Here is a 27,035-nt window from a genome sequence, read left to right on the forward strand (position 1 = left end):
ACCGAAAATATATATAAATAAATAAACATAGCTAGGAGGCACTTGAGGGGGATACTTTGGGTTAAAAGAGGGAAATGGAAGGTTAGGTCCAGCCAATGGGTCAGAAGAGGGAAGCTTATGTTTGTCCAGCGAATTGGTAAGATTTCGCTTTTGCATACCATTCAGTAAAATGAAAAGAAGGACATCAGATGAACTATTTATGACGTGTAGAATGAATACTCTGAAGACTCTCCAATGTGTAAAGAAGCGTTTTGTGGGTGCGCAATTTTTGGCCATGGTGTTCAGCTTCTCCAGGTATAAATGTGATTGCAGGTCTTGTTTAACAGTGGTGACAGGAGACACTGTTGGATTTGCCCAAGCTTTAAGAAGGGTTTTTCTGGACACCAATAAGTAGTGGGTCCAGGAGGGTAAGCAATGTTTTCTGGAGGAGGGTGACATGGACCGATGCTCATCATATCCAAACAGGAAAAATAGCAGTTCCTTGAGTAAGGCAATCATTGTCACCCCATAGATGTACTGTAGTAATTAATCACAGAAGGAGCAAATCGCTGTGCATGACCAGAAACTGTGAAGCAGGGTTGGTCTGCTTGTCCCACACCACACAGACAGGAGGCTGATAGTGGATTGGAACAGTCCATAAAAGCTGGGATAATGGCCCTATGGATACTCTTTAATTGAGTTTCTCCCCACTGTTCATTGATTATGATCATATGAGTCGTCCGATAACCTGCACTGCAAGAAGTTTTGCTGTGTCGCCAACTTCCGAAAGGACTTTGGCCCATTTCTTTAGTAAAGAGTCACTTCTAGATGACATTGAGTGGTGGATTGTTGTGATTACTATAGATATGCAGCACTGGACAATGTGATTGAAGATGGATTTACATTAGGGGACAGATTGTTTTCTTGATGAGATGTTATTAAAGTACTTTTTAACTGTGCCTGCGTGTTTATTTACTTTGGGAATGGGTAATAAGGCCTCCCTCATCCTGCAATGTTGAAGGTAAAAGGGCCTCTTCCACACATTCTGTCCCTCAAAAGGAATATGGGTGTTTGTGGCAGGAAGTCCCCTTTTAGAATAAGGGCCCCTTAGATATCAACCATTTCAAGGGGAATGAGTATAGGGTACATTAGTACCTCTTATTACTCATCCCCCAAAAAAGTAAATAAACACACAGACATTCTGATTACTACTTGTCATTGGACAGAGCAGATTACAGCCAAAATGCACAGAACCAATCAGAGCAGCTCTGTGTTTTGTGACTGCTGTGTTGACCAATCACAAATGTAAACGTTGCTAGTGTTTACATTTGAGAGTCCTCCTCTTCCTCTCACAATGGGGGAAGGGGAGAAAGCACATTCTTATGAATGAGGGATTTCATGATCGAAAGATAGGCAGTAGCAGGTTTAATACATTTGATTAATTATTTAAAGTATAACTAAAGGCAAAACTTTTTTTTTGTTTTCGACAGAGTGGAAATGGATTAGAATATTTGTCAGTTTTTATTGCTACCTCTGCCCCTGCTAGGGAGTTTCACCCTATTTGTCCTGTTTACTATTATCATTGAAATTATCAAGTGAAAGTTAAAGAAAATCGGCAATTTTGACAGAAACAGAAATTAGTCTTTCAATGGGGACACTACTTATGGTGACCTAGATGGCCTCAAGAGATGTCCCTTATAGTGGTAGTAAATCACCAGAAAAATAGAAAGAAATGGTTCCTTCTGCAGGTTTAAGTCATAACATACTAGTATGCACCCCATACTAGCACATTATGACAGACTTACCTGTACACAGAGCCCTCCAGTGAAGCACTGTCACAGCTCCCTGGCACTGCCATTTACACACATTCTTCCTTCTGGGCTCACTGCATGAGTGGCCAGGGCCATAATGATGTCACTCCTGGGCATGGGCGTCACAGTTCTTGGCTCTGACACAGAGCTCTGAAGGTCCAGCATGGTATGCCGTCGTCTTCAGAGTGCATGCGCCGGTGACCTTACACCCAACATGTTGTGTGACTATCTCCTCAAAGTTAAGGAGATATTCACTGTACCTTAAGTACAGGTACACGTTCAAAAGTGGAGTTTAATTCCACTTTAAATTGCAAGGATTTCCTTTCACTTCCTATTTTGGCTATCGGACAGGACGTGTAAAGAAGTCTCCCCAAGGGGACATAGATGGCAAAACTTTTAACTATTCCCCTATCCTCTTTCCTATACATTTCAGCTTCATTCTGTCTCTGTAGTTCTTGCATATTGTTGATTACATTTGCCTCCCTTTTCCTGCACATTAACTTCTCATCTCCTTCCTAACTATATGTGACCCGTATATTAACTCTGTCACCTCTTTCCTCTGTGTATGACTTGTACATTAATGGTGGGTTTTATCCAGTGCACCAATACCAAGCTTCATGTTTAGCAACCTTAATAATAGCATGTTCTTCATTTCCAAACAATTATGGAAGCAAATGAGATCACTTTGTGGTGTCTCTTTTTCAAAAAGGGGTAATTTTGATGGTGTTTATACTGTCCAGGCATGCTTATTTGATATGTTTAAAGGGTAACTCCACCTTCGTGGGGAAAAAAATAGCAAATAAAGAAAAAATAATATCGCACATATGATTGCGACACAAATTATTTTGTAATTGAATGTTATTAAAAAATACCTTTCCTTTTCAATCTGCAGCCAATGTAATTTTCTGAGACTACATTGCAATATGGCTACCTGGAGTTGTTCTATACACAGAGTGTGTACTGACCACTCCCCAGAAACATAATTTCCTACATGTGTGATTGGCTCAGAAGTCTGCCTAAGATAGTCAGTATGCAGGCATCGCTTGCAACAAAAATTACATTTTTTGAGAGTCAGGCCTTGTACACACGACCGAGAATCTCGTCGTAAATGAAATGTTGTTTTCCTCAGCGAGTTTCTTGTCAGGCTTGTCGAGAATCTTGTCAAGCTTTCCTTGCATACACACTGTCAAGGCAAAATCTCGTTGTTCTCAAACGCGGTGACGAACAACACGTACAAAGGCAATATAAAGGGGAAGATTGATTCCACTGGTGCCACCCTTGGGGCTGTTTTTACTAATCTCATATTACTGCATGTTAAGTAAAAGTTTGGTGAGAGACGATTCGCGCTTTTCAGTCTGTTATAGCGTGACGAATATGCTATCTCCAATACGAAGGCTACTTTTACTGAAGGTGCGCTCCCGTCTCATACTTTATTCTGAGCATGCGCGCATTTCTAAGCATACACACGAACGTGTTTCTCCCGACGAGAAAAAAGAGAACATGTTCTTTTTTTTTTTTCTCGTCGAGATTCACAACAGTTTTCTCAACGAAAAACATACACACAACCGTTTTCCTCGGCAAAAAAGCTCTGCCAGCATTTTCCTTGATGGATTTTGTCGAGGAAAATGGTCGAGGCCATACTTTCAATAGAAACCTGTGTAAAGGGATGCAGGCCCATCAGATTTCCTCATTAGTGCCCTTCAACTCCACACCTGACAGATAATTATGATACCACTCCCATTACATGTACTCAGAACAGAGGCACAGAGAAACACACATGGATTTCTTCAGAATAACAAAAGGTAGGAATAAAGTTTGTTATAATCCTTGCAATGTACATAGATCACCCAGAGGGGGATGTTTTTTTTCTCAACAAAAGTGGATTTACGCTTTAAGGGTTTTCTTTCAAAGTTTTGGGTCTTTTTTCTATAATTATTATTATAAGTTACTAAATACATCCAAAAGAAAGCTCCATCGGTCTCAAAAAATTACACAGAATGAATTGCTATTTAACACATTTGATTTCTAACTAATTGTCAGTCAAATAGGTTGCCCTTTCGAAAAAGGCCATACAAATACCTACATATATTTTAGTATGTATAGAATGGCTGTATTTTGTGGATTCCCTTAAAAGTGTGCCCTCCCCCAGCGCAGACCAATCTATTCTGTCAGTTTCCACTTAACCCCCCCCCCCCTGTCATCTCCTTTTGTTGCCACTTCTGGGTCCCTCAACATTGTCCTCAGCGATTGGGTGTCTTTTGATGATGGAACTTCTGTGCATGCTGTATTCAGCTCCAAGAAACCAGAGCATACACTGCATGACACATGCTCAGTACAGTGTCTACAGAAAATTGAAAAAGCAGCATTAAAACTTTATTTTCTAGCAGTTTTTTTTCAAAATAGATTTCTACTATAAACTGTGAACATAGTAAAAAAAAAAACAGCTTAAACTGAAAGTAACTTTGTCACAAACCAAACATTCATGTGAAATACTCTGAACAGTGGTGGCTGGTGCTCCATTTTTTTGTGCAGGGCTTGATCACCAGCCCCATCTAGGTCGCAGGCAACACTTCCCCCTCCATGGCTTCTCCCTGCGTCTCCTCATTTGCTTTAATGCGGGTTCCCCTGCATCTCCTCCTCCTGCGCCCCAAGCCCACCCTTTTTTTTAAGCCAATTAGAACCTAATCATGTACTTAAAAAAAAAAAAACATTGAGATCCATGGGCCAGATTCACAAAGAGATACGACGGCGTATCTCCTGATACGCCGTCGTATCTCTGAGATCCGACGGTCGGATCTATGCGACTGATTCATAAGAATCAGTTACGCATAGATCTCCCTTAGATCCGACAGGTGTTAGGCCGGGTACACACGGACAAACATGTATGGTGAAAGCGGTCCGTCGGACCGTTTCCACCATACATGTCTGCCAGAGGGCTTCTGTACGATGGTTGTACACACCATCGTACAGAAGTCCGCGCGTAAACAATACGCGGGGCGTGTCCGCGGTGTCGCCGCGTCGATGACGCGGTGTCGCCGCGACAATGACGCGGCGACGTGGGCGGCCCGCCTTTAAAATGCTTCCACGCATGCGTCGAAGTCATTCGACGCATGCGAGGGACGGCGGGCGCCTGGACATGTACGGTAGGTCTGTACTGACGACCGTACATGTCCGAGCGGGCTGAATTCCAGCGGACTGTTTTAAAACAAGTCCAGGAATATTTGTCTGCTGGGAAAAGGCCCGGCGGGCAAATGTTTGCTGGAATTCGGCCCGCTCGCGCCCACACACGACCAAACATGTCTGCTGAAACTGGCCTGCGGGCCAGTTTCAGCAGACATGTTTGCTCGTGAGTATGGGGCCTTAGTGACTTACACCAACGGATCTTAGGCTGCAATCTTCCGCTGTCCGCTAGGTGGCATTTCGTGTTTTACTCGCGATGAATATGCAAATGAGGACATACGCCGATTCAGAAACGAACGCGAGCCCGTCGTTTTTTTTTTACTTCGTTTGCATTCGGCTTTTTCCGGCAGATAGTTACCCCTGCTATATGAGGGATAGCTAATGTTAAGTATGGCCGTCGTTCCCGCGCCAAGTTTTGAATTTTTACGTTGTTTGCGTAAGTCGGTCGCGAATACGGATGGTCGTAATTTACGTTAACGCCGAAAACAATGACGTCCTAGCGACATCATTTGGAGCATGCGCACTGGGAAATTACGCCGGCGGCGCATGTGCAATTAAATCGCCGCGGGGACACACCTGATTTAAATTGTACACTCCCCCTAGCCGCGGAATTTGAATTCCACCGGGGGAGTTACGATCCGCCGGCGCAAGTTTGGAGGTAAGTGCTTTGTGAATACTGCACTAGCCTCGCAAAATTGCGCCGTCGGATCGTAAATCACATAGATTACGCGGATCTAATGATCCGCTAATCTATGTGAATCTAGCCCCATGTGTCCGGCGCACTGCATGTAGATTATGGATGGGCAGCCACCGACTGAAGAAAATGCTAGTTCTGAGTAAGTGACCCAGTGAGAATAGATACAGTGTTACTAAAAAAGGAACACAAACTGTAAACCAATCGCCAGCACATCCAGGTATAGCCTCCATAAAAGGTCCATGTTTGTTAAAACATAAAATGTACTTGTTCACAGTTATGACTATAAATTCAAAGCTTTACCAGCATATCGCCATATATATATATATATATATATATATATATATATATATATTCCCAACATTTAGATCATAAACAGAGGTCTCAGTTGCAAGTTTTTTTTTATGTGCCACACCAACAGACATAGACAGAAGGTGCCTGGGTAAGGTGTGGTCTTACTTCAATCTTTGGGTGAACTTTACCCTACAACAAGTTCTGGGCATATGAGTCATGAAATGCCTTTTTAGGAATGCCTTCTTATGTCTAGGTGCTTGGTTTTGGGTCAAAGCTTTTTTAAAGAGCCTTCTACTTTTGCACTGAAATTGTTGCATTTTTTGAGGCAGGCTGCTAAATCACAAAAACATGGCTCCTTTGTTAATTTTCCAAACATTTCCTCACGTTTCATTAACAGTTACACACATATGTACCTAATTAACATGAGTAACTAATTACCCCATTATACATTTGTAAAGTTTCCTGCAAAAGCATTTACTGTTGGTCAGTATATTGCTTTATTGTATAGCTTAACTAAAGAATGTAGATAGAAGGTTTCAAGGCTGTAGATAATAATCACATGCTGTTTCTAGGCATAGCTAAATTAAAGCAGTGTTCCGCCCAAAATGCATACTGCAGCTTTTGGTTCAAATAAATGGACACTTACCTGTCCTGGAGTCCAGCGATGTCAGCACCGCAGCTGATGTTTCCATCAGCTGTCGGGTGCTCCGCCGCCATTGCGGGTATGGGAACCCGGCAGTGTAGCCTTTCAGCTTCACGCTGGGAACCCTAATGCACATGCGCGTGGCCCCGCTCCTCTCTCCTATTGGCCCAGCGGCCAGGGGAGGGAGCTCCGTGGTGATGTCACGGCTCCACAACAGGGACTCCTAGAAGTGGGAAAGGATACCAATCAAAGACACATATCCTGTTGCCCCTGAAAGATGCCAATTGTGGCACTAGAGAGGGGGAGGAATAAGATGAGTGGAAGTTCCACTTTTGGGTGGAACTCTGCTTTAAGTAGTTGTCAAGAATGCAGCTTAAGTGGACTGAAAAATAGCAACCTTTATTCTAAAAAGCTTCGCAATATTGCACTTAATTATTTTATGAAATGTACACTGTGTGTTCATTTAACTCACTATACTTTGCCAAGTGTTCTTTTTTACCCCCCCATATAAACTTGCATGGCTGCTTTGACTGCAATCTTCCAGTCAAAAATTATGTAAAATGTACCGAACACATTATGATATATTAGATAGGCCATAGGCTTCTGCAAATTGTAAAGCGAAGCAAGGCGTCTAAACAGGGATGCCAGGTGGAAACCTGATAAATAAAAGTGCATTTTAAGCATATATATATGCTTTCCAGTAATTCAGGGCCTTCTGTGACCAGCCCACAATGAGCTGCAAAAGTATTTTCATGGGAGAGAAACAGCTACAGTATACTGTATGTTCTGGTGTATGCATATATGCGAAAAATAGAGAACTAATGGTACCTATGTTGGGTATAGGGTATAGTAAATAAGAGTATAGAAAACGATACTAAAACATGTTAATGGTAGCAGAGGTGAATTTTTTTTTTGTATTTGGTAGATTTCATTTTGATGTCCATGCTAGGCACCAAAATGGCCAAAAATATATATCTCTTTAAAGTTCTGTACTCCTTACTGGTTTTTATGTGTTTCAAAACATCGTTATCATTATTGTCATTATTGACAGTGACTGTGTCCTATTACAAAAATGAATCCTGAAAGTTTGTGAGCAAAAAAAAAAAACTTACATTGCAAGTTGTCCTACACTCGTCATATACACCTACAAATGAATGCATTTGTTCTCATATGACAGTAGCATTTCAGTGTTAAATTTACTGTAGATCTGTTCCCCATAGCACTAACAATTGTGACATTTTGAGTGAAAAAACTTGATCAGTTTGTTTATGAAGCCAGCCTATAATTCATATTTACTGGCCCTTTGTAGCAAATAACATTCATGCCCTGTAGCTATTTACCGCTGGCAGTAGTTCCTTCTGTCCCAATTACAGACTGTCACTGAAAGCTAACTTCTTACCTTGCTCTCCAGAAGGTCAACATTCTGTCTCAGTTCATTTCTTGACTTTTCAGATTTTGCATGCTTTGCTGTTAAAGCAATGATTTCTTCCTGTGGGAAATGATAAACAACAGTGCTTCATGTCAAGCTATAGACTTAAGTAATGTAGTAGTGTGAAGGATAAACAGGGAAATGTTTCCATTTACCAGGCTGTACTACTTACCTCTTTTTCCTGAAACTTTGCTTCATCTACATTGACTGTCAGCGAGGGACGAATGCGAGACATGATTTGCCACCACAGCCACTCTCGGATGCGATAGAATTTTCTGATATTCTTCTGTATACATTTGAGAGCAACCATCTGAATCTAAACAGAGAAGATGGAAAAGCATAAAAACTGAAAACACAAATTACTCTTGAATATTGTACAGTCTAATTGCCACTTTCCAGCTTTATAACACATCCTGAGTTTCTGACATCTTCAGCCAACTTTATTTTTATACAGATAGCAATATTGGAAAAATGTTCTTTCAAACTAATATTTGCTCCTACCATGTGCCAGCAGCAGTCTATAGTACTTTAGCAAAATAGTTTCAATTCCTTCCCTTATTTAAAGATGAATTTTAGGCATGGTATATTTTAAACACAGGTACCACACATTAGTCCAGCTTGCATCGCTTTAACTATGTGTGAGCCATACCTGGTCAATGCCCCTGGAAGCTGGAAATAACGGAAGAAGACTCCGCTACTCCAGTAATCTGCACTTGCTTCCGGGTCCCTTACCAAGTGACTGCCCCTGAACAGAAAAGGTCGACTGCTCCGCACAAGTGCCATTCAGAGAATGATTTGCATTCCCTAAATGAATGCAAAGCATTCTCTGATTGTACAAGGTTGAGAGGTGAGGTGGTGACACTTTATCCAATCAGAAAATGCTGTACATTCATTCAGAAAATGCAAAGCATTCTCTGAATAGCACCCGTGCCAAGGAGCCAACCTCCTGTGTTAAGAATGAACAGAGCAGCCACTCGGCACGTGACCTGGAAGCAAGTGAATGTCACTAGAGTAGCGCTGTCTACTTCAGTGTTTGCAGCTTACAGTCAGGAATTGTATATACATAGTTACATGTAACAATGTATAGAGTATTTATACCTGGAATTCATCTTTGATCCTATTGTGGAAGACATTTAACATACAAATATTATGTACAGAAAAAAGCATAATGTGATCTTTCACTGTACATTTAATAATAAAAAGATGGTTTCTCTGTATATCTACACGGCAGGCTCTATGCTGCTATTCTGAATCTTCTATCCACTTGCTAGGCAGGTGTCTTTTTTAATTTGCCTATTCACAATGTAAAATAGTGGTACTGCATTTTTTACCGTTTTGTCTGACTGCATTTATATGTGACAGCGGGGAGTATGAAGACTGTCATGCCTGCAGCAGCCTCGGATACTGTATATGGCTGAATCACAAAACCACTGTGACAGGAAAAGTTTTGGTATGTCCTTTAAATGCTGAGCCTTGCTCTCTTGTGTATTCCTTTTGGCAAGTGAGACAGCCCATCACAGGAATGTGAGGAGGTGGTACCTAGCAGTGAGCTCCCACAAGGTGTCAGAGCTTTGCCTGTCAATAAGGCCTTGCATTCAGCCGTATTTACAGCCTTTTTCTAGACATAGAGGGGTTGATTTATTAACGGCAAATAGGCTGTTCACTTTGCATGGCAATTTGCCCCAGAGCTTAGTAAATGTGATGAAGTTTCACTATGCAAAGAACTCCCAATCACATGCAAGAAAAGTAAAAAAAAAAAATGCATTTTTGCTTGAACAGAGATTCACTAAGCTCTAGCGTACATTCTCTTTCAAAGTGAACTGCCTGTTTGGCACCTTTAGCACCTTAAGTAGAATACCCAGTTTGCCTCCTAGTCTCATTTACTTGCCTTTTTTTTCCAGTCATATTTGCATAGTTTATGTACTGTAGGTGGTGGCATTGTAATGTCTAGTGGTTTTGTGCCTGTATACTACCTACCGTAGTATCAGGTGTTTCCTGTACATGTATGCACACTGGGGTCTAATGGCACATACACACGACCGTTTTTCGTGATGTAAATGATTTTTTTTTTATGTCATTAACCACTTAACCACCAGCCGCCGTCCAAAAACGGCGGCAAGGTGGTTGCTTAACTGGGGGTCGCCGTTCTGAAACGGCGCCCAGCAGATGCAGTGATGCGCGCCGCCTCGGGCGCGCACACAGAAAATTCTGTGCGCGCCGGGTCTATGAGACCCGGCGCTACACAGATCTCGGTAACTGACCGACAACAGCGGTCTTTTACCATGTGATCGCGCCGTCCAATGACGGCGCGATCACAGGTAAACAAACCAGCGTCATTTGATGACGCCGGTTCCTCCCTCCTCTCGCTGTACCGATCGGTACAGTGTGAGAGGAGAGCGCGGATGGCAGCAGCAGTGTGGGATGGATCTGTGACTATTGCAGTCACAGATCCATCCATCCATCCCTGCTCAGCCATCCCTGCATTAACCCCTGCAATACTCTGCCTTCCCTGTGCAATACTCTGCAATGCTCTGCCTTCCCTGCGCAATTACTCTGCAATACCCCCTGCGCAATACTCTGCAAAACCCCCGCGCAATACTCTGCAAAACCCCCGCGCAATACTCTGCAAAACCCCCGCGCAATACTCTGCAATACCCCCGCGCAATACTCTGCAATACCCCCGTGCAATACTCTGCAATACCCCCGCGCAATACTCTGCAATACCCCCGCGCAATACTCTGCAATACCCCCGCTCAATACTCTGCAATACCCCCGCGCAATACACTGCAATACCCCCGCGCAATACACTGCAATACCCCCGCGCAATACTCTGCAATACCCCCGCGCAATACTCTGCAATACCCCCGCGCAATACTCTGCAGTACTCCTTGCGCAATACTCTGCAGTACTCCTTGCGCAATACTCTGCAGTACTCCTTGTGCAATACTCTGCAATACCCCCGCGCAATACTCTGCAGTACCCCCGCGCAATACTCTGCAGTACCCCCACGCAATACTCTGCAGTACCCCCCGCGCAATACTCTGCAGTACCCCCTGCGCAATACTCTGCAGTACCCCTTGCGCAATACTCTGCAGTACCCCCGCACAATACTCTGCAATACCCCGCGCAATACTCTGCAATACCCCCCACACAATACTCTGCAATACCCCCCACACAATACTCTGCAATACCCCCCACACAATACTCTGCAATACACCCCACACAATACTCTGCAATACCCCCCACACAATACTCTGCAATACCCCCCACACAATACTCTGCAATACCCCCCACACAATACTCTGCAATACCCCCCACACAATACTCTGCAATACCCCCCACACAATACTCTGCAATACCCCCCACACAATACTCTGCAATACCCCAGCACCAATACTCTGCAATACCCCCGCACCAATACTCTGCAATACCCCCGCACCATACTCTGCAATACCCCCGCACCAATACACTGCAATACCCCCGCACCATACTCTGCAATACCCCCGCACCAATACTCTGCAATACCCCCGCACCAATACTTTGCAATACCCCGGCCAATACTCTGCAATACCCAGAAAATACTCTGGGGAAAAAATGTGTTTTAACCACTTTCCGCCCACGTCATATGAGGTCCTTGACTTTGTGCAGGGATATCTAAATGATGCCTGCAGCTACAGGCATCATTCAGATATCATTTTTTTCAGCCGGCGATTCTCTACACCATAAGAACGATCATGGCGGCTGTTCCGCCTCTTGATCGTTCTTACGGGAGGCAAAAAGGGACATCCCCACTCCCTTCGCCCTCCGGTGCTTCTTCTGACTCACCGCTGCGATCAAAGCCAGGATCGTTTTTTTTCTTGTTTTTTTTCAGGCTTCCCAGCCTAGAGGTGAGATGTGGGGTCTTATTGACCCCACATCTCACTGTAAAGAGGACCTGTCATGCTATATTCCTATTACAAGGGATGTTTCCATTCCTTGTAATTGGAATAAAAGTGATCAAAACATTTATTTTTGGGGAAAAACGTGTCAAACTAAAATAAATAAAGTAAAATGAACAATAAAAATAAAAAATAAATATTTAAAGCGCCCCTGTTCCCGCGTGCTCGTATACAGAAGCGAATGTGTACGTAAGTCCCGCCCACATATGAAAACGGTGTTCAAACCACACATGTGGGGTATCGCTGCGAACGTTAGAGCGAGAGCAATCATTTTGGCCCCAGACCCCTCTGTAACTAAAAACATGTAACCAGTAAAAACATTTAAAACGTCACCTATGGGGATTTTTAAGTAGCGAAGTTTGGCGCCATTCCACAAGCGTGTGCAATATTGAAGGGTGACATGTTGGGTATCTATTTACTCGGCGTAACTTCATCTTTCATATTATGCAAAAACATTGGGCTAACTTTAATGTTTTTTTTTTAAAAAGCACAAAACTGTTTTATTTCCCAAAAAAAATGCGTTTAGAAAAATTGCTGTGCAAATACCATGCGCGATAAAAAGTTGCAACGACCGCCATTGTATTCTCTAGGGTCTTTGCTAAAAAAGCATATATAATGTTTTGGGGTTCTATGTAATTTTCTAGCAAATAAATGATGATTTTTACATGTAGGAGAGAAATGTCAGAACTGGTCTGGGTGCTCCAGAACGCCTGATGGTGCTCCCTGCATGTCGGGCCTCTGTATGTGACCACGCTGTGTAAAAGTCTCACACATGTGGTATCGCCATACTCGGGAGGAATAGCAGAATGTGTTTTGGGGTGTAATTTGTGGTATGCATATGCTGTGTGTGAGAAATAACCTGCTAATATGAAACTTTTGTGGAAAAAAAATAAAAATAAAAAAAACCTTGATTTTGCAAAGAATTGTGGGAAAAAATGACAACTTCAAAAAACTCACCATGCCTCTTTCTAAATACCTTGGAATGTCTTCTTTCCAAAAAGGGGTCATTTAGGGGGTATTTGTACTTTTCTGGCATGTTAGGGTCTCAAGAAATGAGAGAGGCTGTCAGTACATCAGATGTGATCAAATTGATCAATTTTCAGTAATTGGTACCATAGCTTGTAGACCTTATAACTTTCACCCAGACTAAATAATATCCAAATAGTTTTTTTTTTTAACCAAAGATATGTAGCAGTATACATTTTAGGCCAAATTTAGGAAGAAAAATTCATTTTTTGCAAAATTTTATAATAGAAATGAAGAAAAATTCATTTTTTTACAAAATTTTCGTTCTTTTTTCATTTATAGCGAAAAAAATAAAAACCGCAGAGGTGATCAAATACCACCAAAAGAAAGCTCTATTTGTGGGGGAAAAAAAGGACAAAAATTTAATTTGGCTACAGTGTTGTATGACTGAGTTATTGTCATTCAAAATGTGAGAGCACCGAAAGCTGAAAATTGGTCTGGTTATTAAGTTGGTTTAAGTGCCCAGTTGTCAAGTGGTTAAGTGCCTCAACAGTGTGCGTCAATTCAGCCTGACCAGTGTGCAGCCTCAACAGTGTGCATCAATGCAGCCTGACCAGTGTGCAGCCTCAACAGTGTGCATCAATGCAGTGACCAGTGTGCAGCCTCAACAGTGTGCATCAATGCAGTCAAAAAACTAAATATTCTGCTCTATCAATGGTGAGCAGCTCACACTACCAATAGACAATGGTGGAAAACAGAACAACCATAGAAAGTGTAGCGCATATGCAAATAAAAATCACCCAGTTGAATAAATGAATAAATAAAATTACATCAATGAAAATGGTCAATATGAGTGACAATAAAGTTCAATCACAAAAAATAAGAACACTGTATAGTGTATATAAAGTCCTCGGAGGAAATAATATTATTCCAAAAAGTTCAAGTGAAAAAATGTTTGTATAATAGTGATGTTAATCCCAGTGCTCCAAATTAAAGTGCAATTGAAGAATCCACCACCGATCATTGAAGAGGAAGCTTACTAGAAAAACTGTACCCTAATGGACATACGCCCAGAGGGTCAGTGGGACAGAAATGTAAACCACTGGCGGGCCTGGATCGTCAGCTGCAATCTCCACTGAGACGACTTGTGCGTCAATCCAAAGGGAAACCAGGAGAGCGATTCAAAAATTGGGTGTTTCCAGGGGGTGCCCGGTTAAAGGGTCACTAAAGGAAAAAAAATGTTTTGCTGAAATTACTGTTTATTGGGTATAGAGACATAAAAGTTAACTGATTCATTTTAAAAATGATTAAAAATTGAATTTAATCTATCATATAATGTGCACCTAGTTTCACTTTTGGTTTTAAAGGTACATACATGAAGTTCTGGGTGAGAGGTGAGTCGGGAACACTCACAGAACAAAAACAAACAAATACAGGGCAGTGTTTTGTTTTTAAAATGAATCTGATTGGTTCTGGGAAGTTTTAGACACACAGTAATGACAGCTTAGACCACCGTGAGAAAGCTCCCAGTATGATGGTTATAAGGAAACAACCAGGAAGTGTGGAGATCACAGCAGAATTACAGCTACTTCAAAGCAAAAACGAACATGAACATGACATGAAACCAGTACTGCAGTAGGGTAAAGGAAGCTATTTAGCTAAAAAAAAAAAAAAAAATTTAATCATTTTTAAAAGGAATCAGTTAACTTTTATGTCTCTATACCCAATAAACAGTCATTTCAGCAAAAATTTTTTTTTCATTTAGTGACCCTTTAACCGGGCACCCCCTGGAAACACCCAATTTTTGAATCGCTCTCCTGGTTTCCCTTTGGATTGACGCACAAGTCGTCTCAGTGGAGATTGCAGCTGACGATCCAGGCCCGCCAGTGGTTTACATTTCTGTCCCACTGACCCTCTGGGCGTATGTCCATTAGGGTACAGTTTTTCTAGTAAGCTTCCTCTTCAATGATCGGTGGTGGATTCTTCTATTGCACTTTAATTTGGAGCACTGGGATTAACATCATTATTATACATACATTTTTTGACTTGAACTTTTTGGAATAATATTATTTCCTCCGAGGACTTTATATACACTATACAGTGTTCTTATTTTTTGTGATTGAACTTTATTGTCACTCATATTGACCATTTTCATTGATGTAATTTTATTTATTCATTTATTCAACTGGGTGATTTTCATTTGCATATGTGCTACACTTTCTATGGTTGTTCTGTTTTCCACCATTGTCTATTGGTAGTGTGAGCTGCTCACCATTGATAGAGCAGAATATTTAGTTTTTTGACTGCATTGATGCACACTGTTGAGGCTGCACACTGGTCACTGCATTGACGCACACTGTTGAGGCTGCACACTGGTCACTGCATTGATGCACACTGTTGAGGCTGCACACTGGTCAGGCTGAATTGACGCACACTGTTGAGGCTGCACACTGTTGAGGCTGCATTGATGCACAATGTTGAGGCTGGATTGACGCACACACTCTTGAGGCTGCACACTGGTCAGGCTGCATTGACGCACACTGTTGAGGCTGCACACTGGTCAGGCTGCATAGCTGAGCACTGGTGAAACTACAATGGTCAGGCTGCATAGCTGAGCACTGGTGAGGCTGCATAGATGTACACTGGTAAGGCTGCACTGGTGAGGCTGCATTGATGGGCACTGATCCGGCTGCATTGATAGACAGGGGTGAGGCTGCATTGATGGACACAGGTGAGGCTGCATTGATGGGCACTGGTGAGGCTGCATTGAATGGTACTGGTGAAGCTGCATTGATGGGCACTGGTGAGGCTGCACTGATCAGGCTGAATTGATGGGCACTGGTGAGGCTGCATAGATGGGCACTGGTGAGGCTGCATAGATGGGCACTGGTGAGGCTGCATTGATGGGTACTGATCAGGCTGAGCTGATGGGCACTGGTGAACATAATATACTCTTCAAATATGCTTAAAAATGCATGGTTTTCCCATTTCTGAACAAGAAAATTATGACGTAATGATGTTGGACTGGTATAATAATGTTATGGGGCTGGTATGAAATTATTTCCAGGGCTGGTTTTTATTCCCAGTCCGGCCCTGAATGTCGCTATGTCTCGTGAGATTACAGTAACAGGGGACATTCTCCACTGTTCGAAGCGCTTGTAGACCGCTTTACTTCTCAAAAGGAGAAGCGATCTACACCGTTTCATAAACTGGCACTCAGAGGAGACCACAGTCCCAAGGACCACTGTATGCTAGGGAGGATGCAAGTGCACAAGAGCAGATTTATTTATTGGAAATGATTGTCACAAAAACTATTATGCCACGTACACACGACCGTTTTTAATGACATAAAAAAAAATCATTTACATCACGAAAAACAGTCGTGTGTACGCAGCATTAGACCCCAGTGTGCATACATGTACAGAAAACACCTAATACTACGGTAGGTGGTATACAGGCACAAAACCACTAGACATTTCAATGCCACCACCTACAGTACATAAACTATGCAAATATGACTGAAAAAAAAAGGCAAGTAAATGAGACTAGGAGGCAAACTGGGTATCCTACTTATTCTTGCCCAACATATTCCTTGATATTATATATTGTTATGCCTAATTTATAACGTAGAACACATTTTTTTTTTCAGAAAGTTTTCTAGTAGCATTGCCATTTTTTATTCTGGATGCCAAAACTATTAGATGGCCATGGTGCAATGCCAAGCAAGACAAAATGCACGACAAATGTAGCATTTAAGATTTCCTACAATACTCAGTTTTTCTATTTTAGTATTCTTATCGATGATAGTCTCTACCAAGACACAGACATACACAGACACCATTATTATAGTCGTTTCTACAGGTGAATGTAAGTAAGAGGACGATACGTAATAGAAACATACATAAAGTAACACTATATCATGTTCTTACCCTTAGTTTCTTGAACCGTTGTCGACAAAGAAACCCTCTACTTGCTGCCTGAAAAAGGATCATGTTTTGGGAGATCATCTTCTCCCGCTGCTTCTCCAGCCTTGATAACACACCAGCTTTCAGGAACACCTGCAGAGAATAATATAAGGTCAGCAGATACATCAGAAACAATCAATACCACATCACCTGGTGCCAACTGGAGACAAGGAAAAAGCCATGTTTCTAATCTTAAACAATGGTGTCAGAACAAACACCAAAAGCAAAGTTAACAGAAATAAAGAAAATCTGATAAGTTTAGATTACAGTCCATCTAGAATAAACATTATTTTCAGTATGATTTTATTTGTTGAACCACCATAGAATGTAATTGTAATAATATTGATTGATATAAGTATATCAATAAGAAATACTACGTATAGATAGAGATGGCTAGTGTTGCATTTATGTGTGCTTAACCACTTGCCTACAGGGCACTTACACCCCCTTCCTGCCAAGACAATTTTTCAGCTTTCAGAGCTGTCGCACTTTGAATGAAAATTGCGCGGTCATGCTACACTGTACCCAAAATAATTTTTTTATAATTTTCTTCACACAAATACTTAGATTCTGTCATTAAATTTTGTAAATAAGTGATTTTTCTCCTTCACTGATGTGCACTGATGAGGCGGCACTGATAGGCTGAACTGGTGGGCATTGATGAGGTGGCATTTATGGGCACTGATTAGGTGGCACTGATGAGGAGGCACTAATATGCCGCACTTATGGGCACTGATATGTGGCACTGATGAGCACTGATAGGCGGCACTGATTGGCACTGATAGGCAGCCCTGGTGGGTACTTATAGATGGCATGGATAGGTGTCACTGATGGGCATTTATAGGTGGCACTGATGGGCAGCACTGGTAGGCAGCACTGATAGCCGGCACTGACTGGCATCACTAACGAGCACTAATTGGTGGCACTGATTGCTGGCACTGGTGGGCAATGGTGAGCACTGATTGTTGGCACCTCGCCACACACTCTGTGCGCGACGATTACAGGCATCTTTATGTTTACATATGACCGGCTGTGATTGGACACAGCCGATCACATGGATAAAGAGCAGCAGGCACAGCTATTTACAGAGGTCGGGGTTGTCCTAGCAACACAGTGCAGCTGCGATCGCCGTGCTGTACGCCCCCACAGGAGCGTGAGAGCGGCTGTTCTGGGACGCGTCATATAATCCCAGAATGAGAACAGCGCCGCCCCGCCATCATTTGACGGTGGGCAGGCGGCAACTGGTTAAAGAGGAAGTAAAACTCTGTTTTGTTTGTACCTATAGGTAAACCTATAGTAAGGCTTACCTATAGGTACTGTAAATATCTCTTAATCTTGCACCGTTTAGGAGATATTTACTGTATACTGTGCCAATTACGTCATCGGCATGTGTGCTCTGAAGAAACAGCCGCCCGTGCCATTTCTTCTGGGCCTATGCCGTGACCGAAAACTCTTACACGTATGCGAGTGGGAGTGTTGTCATCACGGCTTCGGCCAATCACAGCGCAGGGTACCGTAAACCCAGAAGAAAGGCCGGGGAAAATGTCGGCCATGTCAGCGGTGTGCGGGCACCGCTGCAAGGCTTTGTTTTAAGGTAAGTATTTCATAATGGGTTAGTATGCGATGCCTTTGTCTTGCAAGTTTTTACAACTTCTTTAAGCTGATTGTAAACCCAGATATCAAAAATTAAACTGGGCATTTTAACAAAATCAGCAAAGCAGCACAACTCAATTGTACACAGTCTGACAGGGATCCAAGCAGCCTGTCAGCTATAATCCTCCCTACTTTGTTAGGGCTCTTTCACATGGGCGGCCCGTTCAGGTCCGCCTGACAGTTTTTTTTGCAGACCTGAACGGGCACTCTGTGCTCCTCTATGGAGCCGCGGATGTCAGCGGTGACATGCCCTCTGACATCCGACTCGCTCCGATCCGACAAAGTGTGACGAAGGAAAAACCTACTTTTCCATCCGTCTGGCAGATCGGATCGGGTGAACACGGACAGACGGTCCGTGTTCATCCGATCCCCCCATAGGGGATAGCGGAGAAAAGACAGGGCGGTCCCTGCACAGTGTGCGGGGACCGCCCTGTCATCTGCCGACTCAGCGGGGATCAACGGAGCGATCACCGCTGAGCAAGCGGAGGTTCACGGGGCGGATCATTACTGATCCGCCCCATGTGAAAGGGGCCTAACTGGAAAATAAATTGGAAACATGCAGAAAATATGTGTCACCACGCCCCCTCTCTTTTGACTGACTGACATGCAGAGGAGACTCATCCACGAGCATGAGTGAAGGGTGCATGTCTCTTGCTGCCCCCAGCCTGGGTAAAATAGCGTTTAATTTTAAGTGCTTTTGAACCTCATGTATTCTCATGTCTAAGCCTATCACATCTCTCTGGAAGTTTCGGATCTGTGAGCGGTGAAAGTAAAGGGGAAAAAAAAGCCTAAAAAAAAAAAAAAAAAAAATATTCCACCACAACATCTAAATACTGGTAAGCTGCTATATGTTAGATGTTTGTTCTTCTTGTGATAATTTTAAAAACATGGGACCAGATCCACGTAGAACGGCGTCATTTTAAGCAGGCGTAGCGTATCATAGTTACGCTACGCCGCCGCTACTTTGACAGGCAAGTGCAGTATTCTCAAAGCAAAGTTGCGGCGGCGTAGCGTAAATAGGCCGGCGTAAGCCCGCCTAATTCAAATATGGAACATGTGGGTGCGTTTTATGTTAATGTATTGCGACCCCACGTAAATGCCGCTTTTTACGAACGGTGCATGCGCCGTCCGTGAAAGTATCCCAGTGCACATGCTCCAAATTAACACGCAAAAAGCCAATGCTTTCGACGTGAACTAAATGACGCACAGCCCTATTCGCAAACGACTTACGCAAACGATGTAATCTACGGAAAATTTGACGCTGGCCCGACGTCCATACTTAACATTGGCTGTGCCTCATATAGCAGGGGTAACTTTACGCCGAAAAAAGCCTAACGTAAACGGCGTATCTGTACTGCGACGGCCGGGCGTACGTTCGTGAATTGGCGTATCTAGCTGATTTACATATTCTAGGCATAAATCAGCGTACACACCCCTAGCGGGCAGCGTAAATATGCAGTTAAGATACGACGGCGTAGGCGACTTACGCTGGTCGTATCTTAGCAAAATTCTGGCGTATCTTGTTTTCTGGATACAAAAAAAAGATACGCCGGACCATCCTATCTTTGTGGATCTGGCCCATTGTGTTATTTGCAGGGGGTTCCCCATGACAGTGCTTTCAGAGGAGAAATTATGTAAAGGAAGTTTTTTTACAAGTAACTGATGAGCAATGCTTTTCTAAAAGTATATTTTTCAGAATGTCTGCTGATTTTGGCCAAAGATATAGTGAAGATGATATAAAGTGCTTCAACTACATATATGGTACTTCCAGGTTTGATCTCCACTTGCACCTCAATCTAGTTCTGAAAAGGCTGTAAATGGCAAGTATTTTTATTTTTCTAGAAAATCACATAGCATATCCAATTGTGAAAAAAGTTCAGGACTGCACGCTTTGTTCCTTGAATTTGGGAATAAGTCAGAGTAATGCATTCAAAACTCTAGCCATCTGGCATCAAAAAAACATTTTCTTGAAAAATTGCAATCCCTGGTAATAGAAAACATTTTTTTTACTTGTTTAAGCTATGCAAATGCATTATAATAAAAACATTAACAGATGCTAAAAAATCCTATGGACAAATGTGTCTTTTTTTTATTCAATCTTCTCTCCCATTGCACAGGCACAAATGTACCCAGTAACAATAGATTGAGAATTAGTGGAGACGGAGTAATGCCTCATTAAGGGTTTGATTGCTTCAATAATGACTGCATTAACTGCACAGCCCCAATGAGTTCTTCAAAGCTGCTGCAAAAAAGAGATTTTTAATACAGCTTACCTGTAAAATCTTTTTCTTGGAGTACATCACGGGACACAGAGCGGCATTCATTACTATATGGGTTATATGGAGTACCTTCAGGTGTAGACACTGGCAATCTCAAACAGGAAATGCCCCTCCCTATATAACCCCCTCCCATAGGAGGAGTACCTCAGTTTTGTAGCAAGCAGTATGCCTCCCAAAATGGTCCTCAAAAAAGAGGGGTGGGAGCTCTGTGTCCCGTGATGTACTCCAAGAAAAAGATTTTACAGGTAAGCTGTATTAAAAATCTCTTTTTCTTTATCGTACATCACGGGACACAGAGCGGCATTCATTACTATATGGGATGTCCCAAAGCAATGCTTACAATGAGGGGAGGGAGAACATCTCCAAGACAAAAGGATTTAATTTAGAGATATACTCAAATCATAATAAATCCAACTTAGTTGAGAAAAATAATTTTAAATTTTAAATTTAACTCAAAAAAGAGGAGCCCCCGGAATCCGAGGGTCTCAAACTGCAGCCTGCAGCACTGCCTGCCCGAAGGCAGTATCAGTATTCCTTCTTACGTCCAACTTGTAGAGTTTTGTAAACGTGTGGACAGAAGACCAGGTTGCCGCCTTGCAAACTTGAGCCATAGAGATCTGGTGGTGTGCTGCCCAGGAGGCGCCCATGGCTCTAGTAGAATGAGCCTTTAATGATACTGGAGGAGGCAACCCTTTCAAGCCGTAGGCCTGAGTGATTAATTGCTTAATCCACCTAGAAATGGTGGACCTTGCAGCTGCCTGCCCCTTCTTGGGCCCATCCGGTAGAATGAACAGCACATCTGTTTTCCGGATCTTCTTTGTAGCTTTAAGATAGGCCTTCATGGCCCTGACAATATCCAAGGTATGCAGCAACCCTTCCTTTCTGGAAGTAGGTTTAGGGAAGAAGGATGGTAATACCAAATCCTGGTTCAAATGAAAACTGGATATGACCTTCGGTAGGAAGGAAGGATGAGGGCGGAGAACGACCCTGTCCTTATGAAAAACAAGATATGGTTCCTTACAGGATAAGGCCGCTAGCTCCGAAACTCTTCTTGCGGAAACTATGGCAACCAAAAATACTAACTTCCTTGTCAGTAGAACCAAAGGAATTTCAGCCAACGGCTCAAACGGTTGTTTCTGTAAACTTGACAGAACAAGATTTAAATCCCACGGACAAAGCGGGGATTTAACTGGAGGTCTAATACGTAAGACCCCTTGAAGGAAGGTCTTAACCAGCGAGTGGGTGGCCAGCGGCCGCTGAAACCACACTGACAGAGCAGAAATCTGTCCTTTGATTGTGCTTAATGCCAATCCTTTATCCACTCCTAGCTGGAGAAAACTTAATACTCTATCGATGGTAAATTTGCGAGAAAGCCATCGCTTGGACTCACACCAGCCTACATAGGCCTTCCAGACCCTGTAATAAATCACCCTAGAGACCGGTTTCCTGGCTCTGATTAGGGTAGAGACTACTTTCTGAGACAGACCTCTACCCCTGAGAATCAGGGATTCAGCTTCCAGGCCGTCAAATTTAGATGCCGTAAGGCAGGGTGGAGGATCGGACCTTGCGATAGCAGGTCTGGCCGTAGAGGAAGAGTCCAAGGGTCTCCCACTACCATCTTTAGGATGAGTGAGTACCATGCCCTTCTGGGCCATGCTGGAGCTACCAGGATGACTGGTATGTGTTCCACCCGGATCCTGCGCAGCAGGCGGGGTAGTAACTGGAGCGGGGGAAACGCATAAAGAAGTTTGAACTGATGCCAAGGGCAAACCAACGCATCGGTTCCGCAGGCCATCGGATCCCTTGAGCGGGATATGAACCTGTCTAGTTTCTTGTTGAGTCTCGATGCCATGATATCCACGTCCGGCACTCCCCATCTTTGGCAGAGTGCTTGAAAGACTTGTGGATGCAGAGACCATTCCCCCGGCCATAGAGTCTGGCGGCTTAAGAAGTCCGCCTGAAAGTTGTCCACTCCTGGAATGAATATTGCCGATATGCAGGGCACATGCGCCTCTGCCCATAGGAGAATCAAGCTCACCTCTCTCTGAGCGGCTTGACTCCTGGTTCCCCCTTGGTGATTTATGTATGCCACGGCCGTGGCATTGTCTGATTGAATTCTCACCGGGAACACCTGCAATTTTGACGTCCAAGCCCTGAGGGCTAGTCGAGCAGCTCTGAGCTCCAAGATGTTGATGGGCAACTGCTTCTCTGGCTTTGCCCAAGTACCTTGGCGAGTGCAACCATCCAAAATTGCTCCCCAGCCCGTCAGGCTGGCGTCTGTGGTCACTATCTTCCAAGCCACTGGGCTGAAAGACTTCCCCTTCAGTAGATTCTGAGGGTCTAACCACCAACACAGACTTTGTCGGACTCTTGATAAGAGCGGCAACGGGATATCCAAGGCCTGTGGCCTTCTGCTCCATGCTGACAGGATGGCTGCCTGTAGGATGCGAGTGTGGCTCTGGGCGTATGGTACCGCCTCGAACGTGGCCACCATCTTGCCTAGTAACCTCATACATAGGCGAATAGTCGGTTCTTTCTTGCTTAGAACCAGTAGGATTAATTCCTTGATGGCTTTTACCTTCCTCAGAGGTAGGAACACTCCTTGTTGTTCTGTGTCTAATCTCATGCCGAGATATTCCAACTGCCTTGTGGGCTGGAAAGCTGACTTTTCTCGATTTAGGACCCAGCCGAACCTCTCGAGGTATTGGACCGTGAGGGCCACTGCTCGCTCCAAGCCGGGAGACGAGTGGTCTATGACTAGGAGGTCGTCCAGGTATGCTAGGATCGTGACCCCTTGGATCCTTAGCTTGGCTAGGATCGGAGCTAGGACCTTCGTGAACACCCGGGGGGCCGTAGCCAACCCGAAGGGAAGCGCCACGAATTGGAAGTGACGCGAAGCCACCATGAAGCGTAGATATCTTTGATGTGGCTGATAAATTGGAACATGAAGGTAGGCATCCTTTATGTCTATGGACGCCATGAAGTCGTCCTTCTGGAGTGTGGCAGCTGCTGACCGCACGGATTCCATCCGAAATGAGCGGATCTTTAGATATGCATTTACCATCTTTAGGTCCAAAATTGGCCTGACATCTCCATTGGGGATGATGAATAGGTTGGAGTAGAAACCCAGCCCCTGTTCCAGGACTGGCCGGAATCCGAGGCGGATCGTTTGGAATCCTCGACTCCTGGAAATGAGGAGGAGGAAACCTTAGGAAATCTAATTTGTAGCCTGTGGCCACGGAAGACCGTACCCACTCGTCGGGAATGCTGGCTTCCCAAATCTCTGAAAAGAGTCGCAGCCTTCCCCCCACCTTCGTGGGTGGGGGCGCCCCTTCATAAGGTTGGCTTGGGGGCTGGTTTTGCTGGTTTGCGAAACCACTGCCTTTTGCCTCTAACAGCCTGTCCTTGCGATTTGCTGTTGAAGCCGAAGTTTGCTTTTGCAGGAGGCCGTCGATACTGCTTGGCATTAGAGGGCCCCTGCCCAGGGGAATACTGTCGTTTAACGCAGGCCCCTGAACCTTCTTCTTAGTTGGCAAGAGAGTACTCTTGCCGTTTGAAATGGTCTGAATGTATTTATCTAGGTCTTCTCCGAAGAGTCGTCCTCCATGGAAGGGGAACCCTACCAGGAGCTTCTTGCATGGGGGCTCAGCCTCCCAGCTTTTTAACCATAAGAGTCTTCTCATATGGATAAGGGATAACGATAAACGTGACGCTTGCTGGATAGAATCCTTGATTGCGTCTACCGTAAAACATATGGCCTTAGGGACATCCGAAAATTCTTCTGCCTGCTGGGCAGGAATAAGTTTAAGCATCTGCTTAAATTGATCCGATAATGCTTGAGCGACCCCAATCGCAGCCACAGCTGGCTGTACTACTGCCCCTGCAGTAGTGAAGGAGTTCTTAAGTAGTGCTTCCAAGCGCTTATCAACTGGATCCTTGAACACCTGTATGTTTTCTACAGGGCATGTTAACGATTTGTTAACACATGAGATGGCTGCGTCCACTGCAGGAGTAGCCCATCTTTTGGAAAATTTTTCTTCCATAGGATATAGGACAGAGAACTTCTTAGGTGGTAAGAAGATCTTATCTGGCTTGTTCCAATCTTGGAACAAAACTCCCTCTAATAGAGGATGGATCGGAAACACAGCATTGCTTTGAGGCGCCCTCAGTGAGCCCAAAGCTGAAACCGTCGATACCTGGAGATCTGGTACTGGCAAGTTGAATGCCCTATGGACCAAGTCCGACAATCCTTGAATCCACCAGCTCTCCCTCAGGGAGACTGCCCCAGACTCCTCTGTATCCGGATCTTCGATCCCTGAACCTACTTGGTCCTTGTCCAAGAGGTCGTCCAATTCCCCTGAGGAAAGGACCTCCTCTTCTGAGGGTCCGCGCTCGGGCGACGGAGATCTATTCCGCTTACTGCCCCGCATAGCTGCGGCTATCATTTTACCCATGCTTTTCTGCATCTCTTTTAAAGAGGTGAGTAATACCTCCTCCGTGACCATCTTAGGGTTGGACTGACCCGCGTCAGCTCCAGCCCCAGATCCCGATGGCCCAAGGCTCCCTGTGGGGAAAGCAGCGGCATAGCATTGTCCGAGACCTCAGACTCTCTGGGGGAATCCCCACCTCTTGTACCCTTGTTTTTTGATGCCATGGTACAATACCGAGGTACACCTGCTACTTATTGGTACCTGGGACTTATAAATAGTTAAATGCCCAAACACCTGTTTGGGGGATAAAAAATGCTTCCTCTCCCCTAGATGACACTTTTTTTTTTTTTTTTTTTTTCAAAAAAAAAATCTTTTTTTTTTTTTTTTTTTTTTTCCAAATCTAGGAAAGAAAAAACATTCTGTCCCCCTGAGTAGTATTGCAAGAAAAACTATGAGATGGAAAAGAAACAGCCTATTCCTAGGCTTGAAAACAGTCTTTCTGAAGACTGCAATATTCTTTCTGGCCACTGTGTGTCCTCGGCGCCCCGTGCTTGCCGTTCTGGTCTTTCCTCCTCAGTTCCAAAGTATTGAATGAGCTATATGGAACAAACAAGGAAGGGCCGCCCCTTCCTTAAGCCACTGACCCGCCCTTCCCCCCCAGCAATCTCAAACAGGAAATGCCCCTCCCGACAGGGGGGGGGTGGGGTGGGGTTGGGAGGAAGGGACCTCTCTGCTCCAGCAAACTGCAGCCTGCAGCCTGGAACCATGAGGAGGTCAGCGTTTTGCCTGCTTTGCAGGCCGTGAGGAGGAAGACTGAATGGAGCATCGCCTGGAGGCTTGCAGGTAAGCACAGCTCTCTGACACACACATATACTTTTATATCACACAGGCCCCACTCAATGCTTTTCCAACACTACAAGGGAGGTCACATCTTATGGGGAATAATACATATAGAGCCATCCTATCTTTATGATATGTGACTAGTTTGCCAGATGCAGTGCATAACTTTAGGCATGTCCCCTGTGACCCCCCAGAAAAAACCTGCTAAGAACCAAGTTCCGCAAGTTTTCCCCTCACTTACCTGCTCCATGCCGCAGGACTTTGCCAAGCAAGAGGCCCAATCTTCCCCCATCTCGGTGGGGATGTCTAGACCTTCAGGCCCTGGGTTCCTATGAAGGATCCACTGTCCTGGGCCCATATAGCACTCTGGCAACAGAAACATTAGGCACCCAAAGGTTTCTAAGTTCTGGGCCCAGGGTCCAGCTCTCTAAAAAGAAAAGCATTATGGGCTATACCCCAAGGGTTTGGGGTCCGGTTACTGACCACTTTAGCGCTGAGGCTTTTTTGGACAGAACCGGTTAGCTCACCTAATCCCAAGGATGTGGAGGCAAGCTAAACCATGACTAACACCTAAGACACTGGCGGAAAAACTGAGGTACTCCTCCTATGGGAGGGGGTTATATAGGGAGGGGCATTTCCTGTTTGAGATTGCCAGTGTCTACACCTGAAGGTACTCCATATAACCCATATAGTAATGAATGCCGCTCTGTGTCCCGTGATGTACGATAAAGAAATCAATGTTCATACTAATGGCTTTACCTCTTTGTGATCAGCCTGCCTGTGCCAACTCCCTTATTAAACAGGCCTGGTAGCAGCAGTATGCCATAAAAATTAAAGCCCTTCCTATGGAAACAAGGCTCAAGGTAGGTGGGCACACACTGCACAAACCCTCAAGTCCTTCAAACATACTGTACAGACTATGCTATAGATTTAT

At 44.1% G+C, this 27,035-nt stretch overlaps 1 protein-coding gene across 1 annotated transcript in view; it reads right to left on the bottom strand.

Annotated features, from left to right (window-relative positions):
• Positions 1–27,035, bottom strand: part of MYO18B (myosin XVIIIB) — a 764,821-nt gene that overhangs the window by 338,331 nt on the left and 399,455 nt on the right. The window contains 3 exon segments of the mRNA XM_040358554.1: positions 8,001–8,090; positions 8,203–8,346; positions 16,864–16,992. Of these exon segments, the coding sequence (XP_040214488.1) occupies positions 8,001–8,090; positions 8,203–8,346; positions 16,864–16,992 (363 nt within the window).

This window comes from Rana temporaria, chromosome 1, assembly GCF_905171775.1.
Source record: "Rana temporaria chromosome 1, aRanTem1.1, whole genome shotgun sequence".
Lineage (NCBI taxonomy): Eukaryota > Metazoa > Chordata > Amphibia > Anura > Ranidae > Rana > Rana temporaria.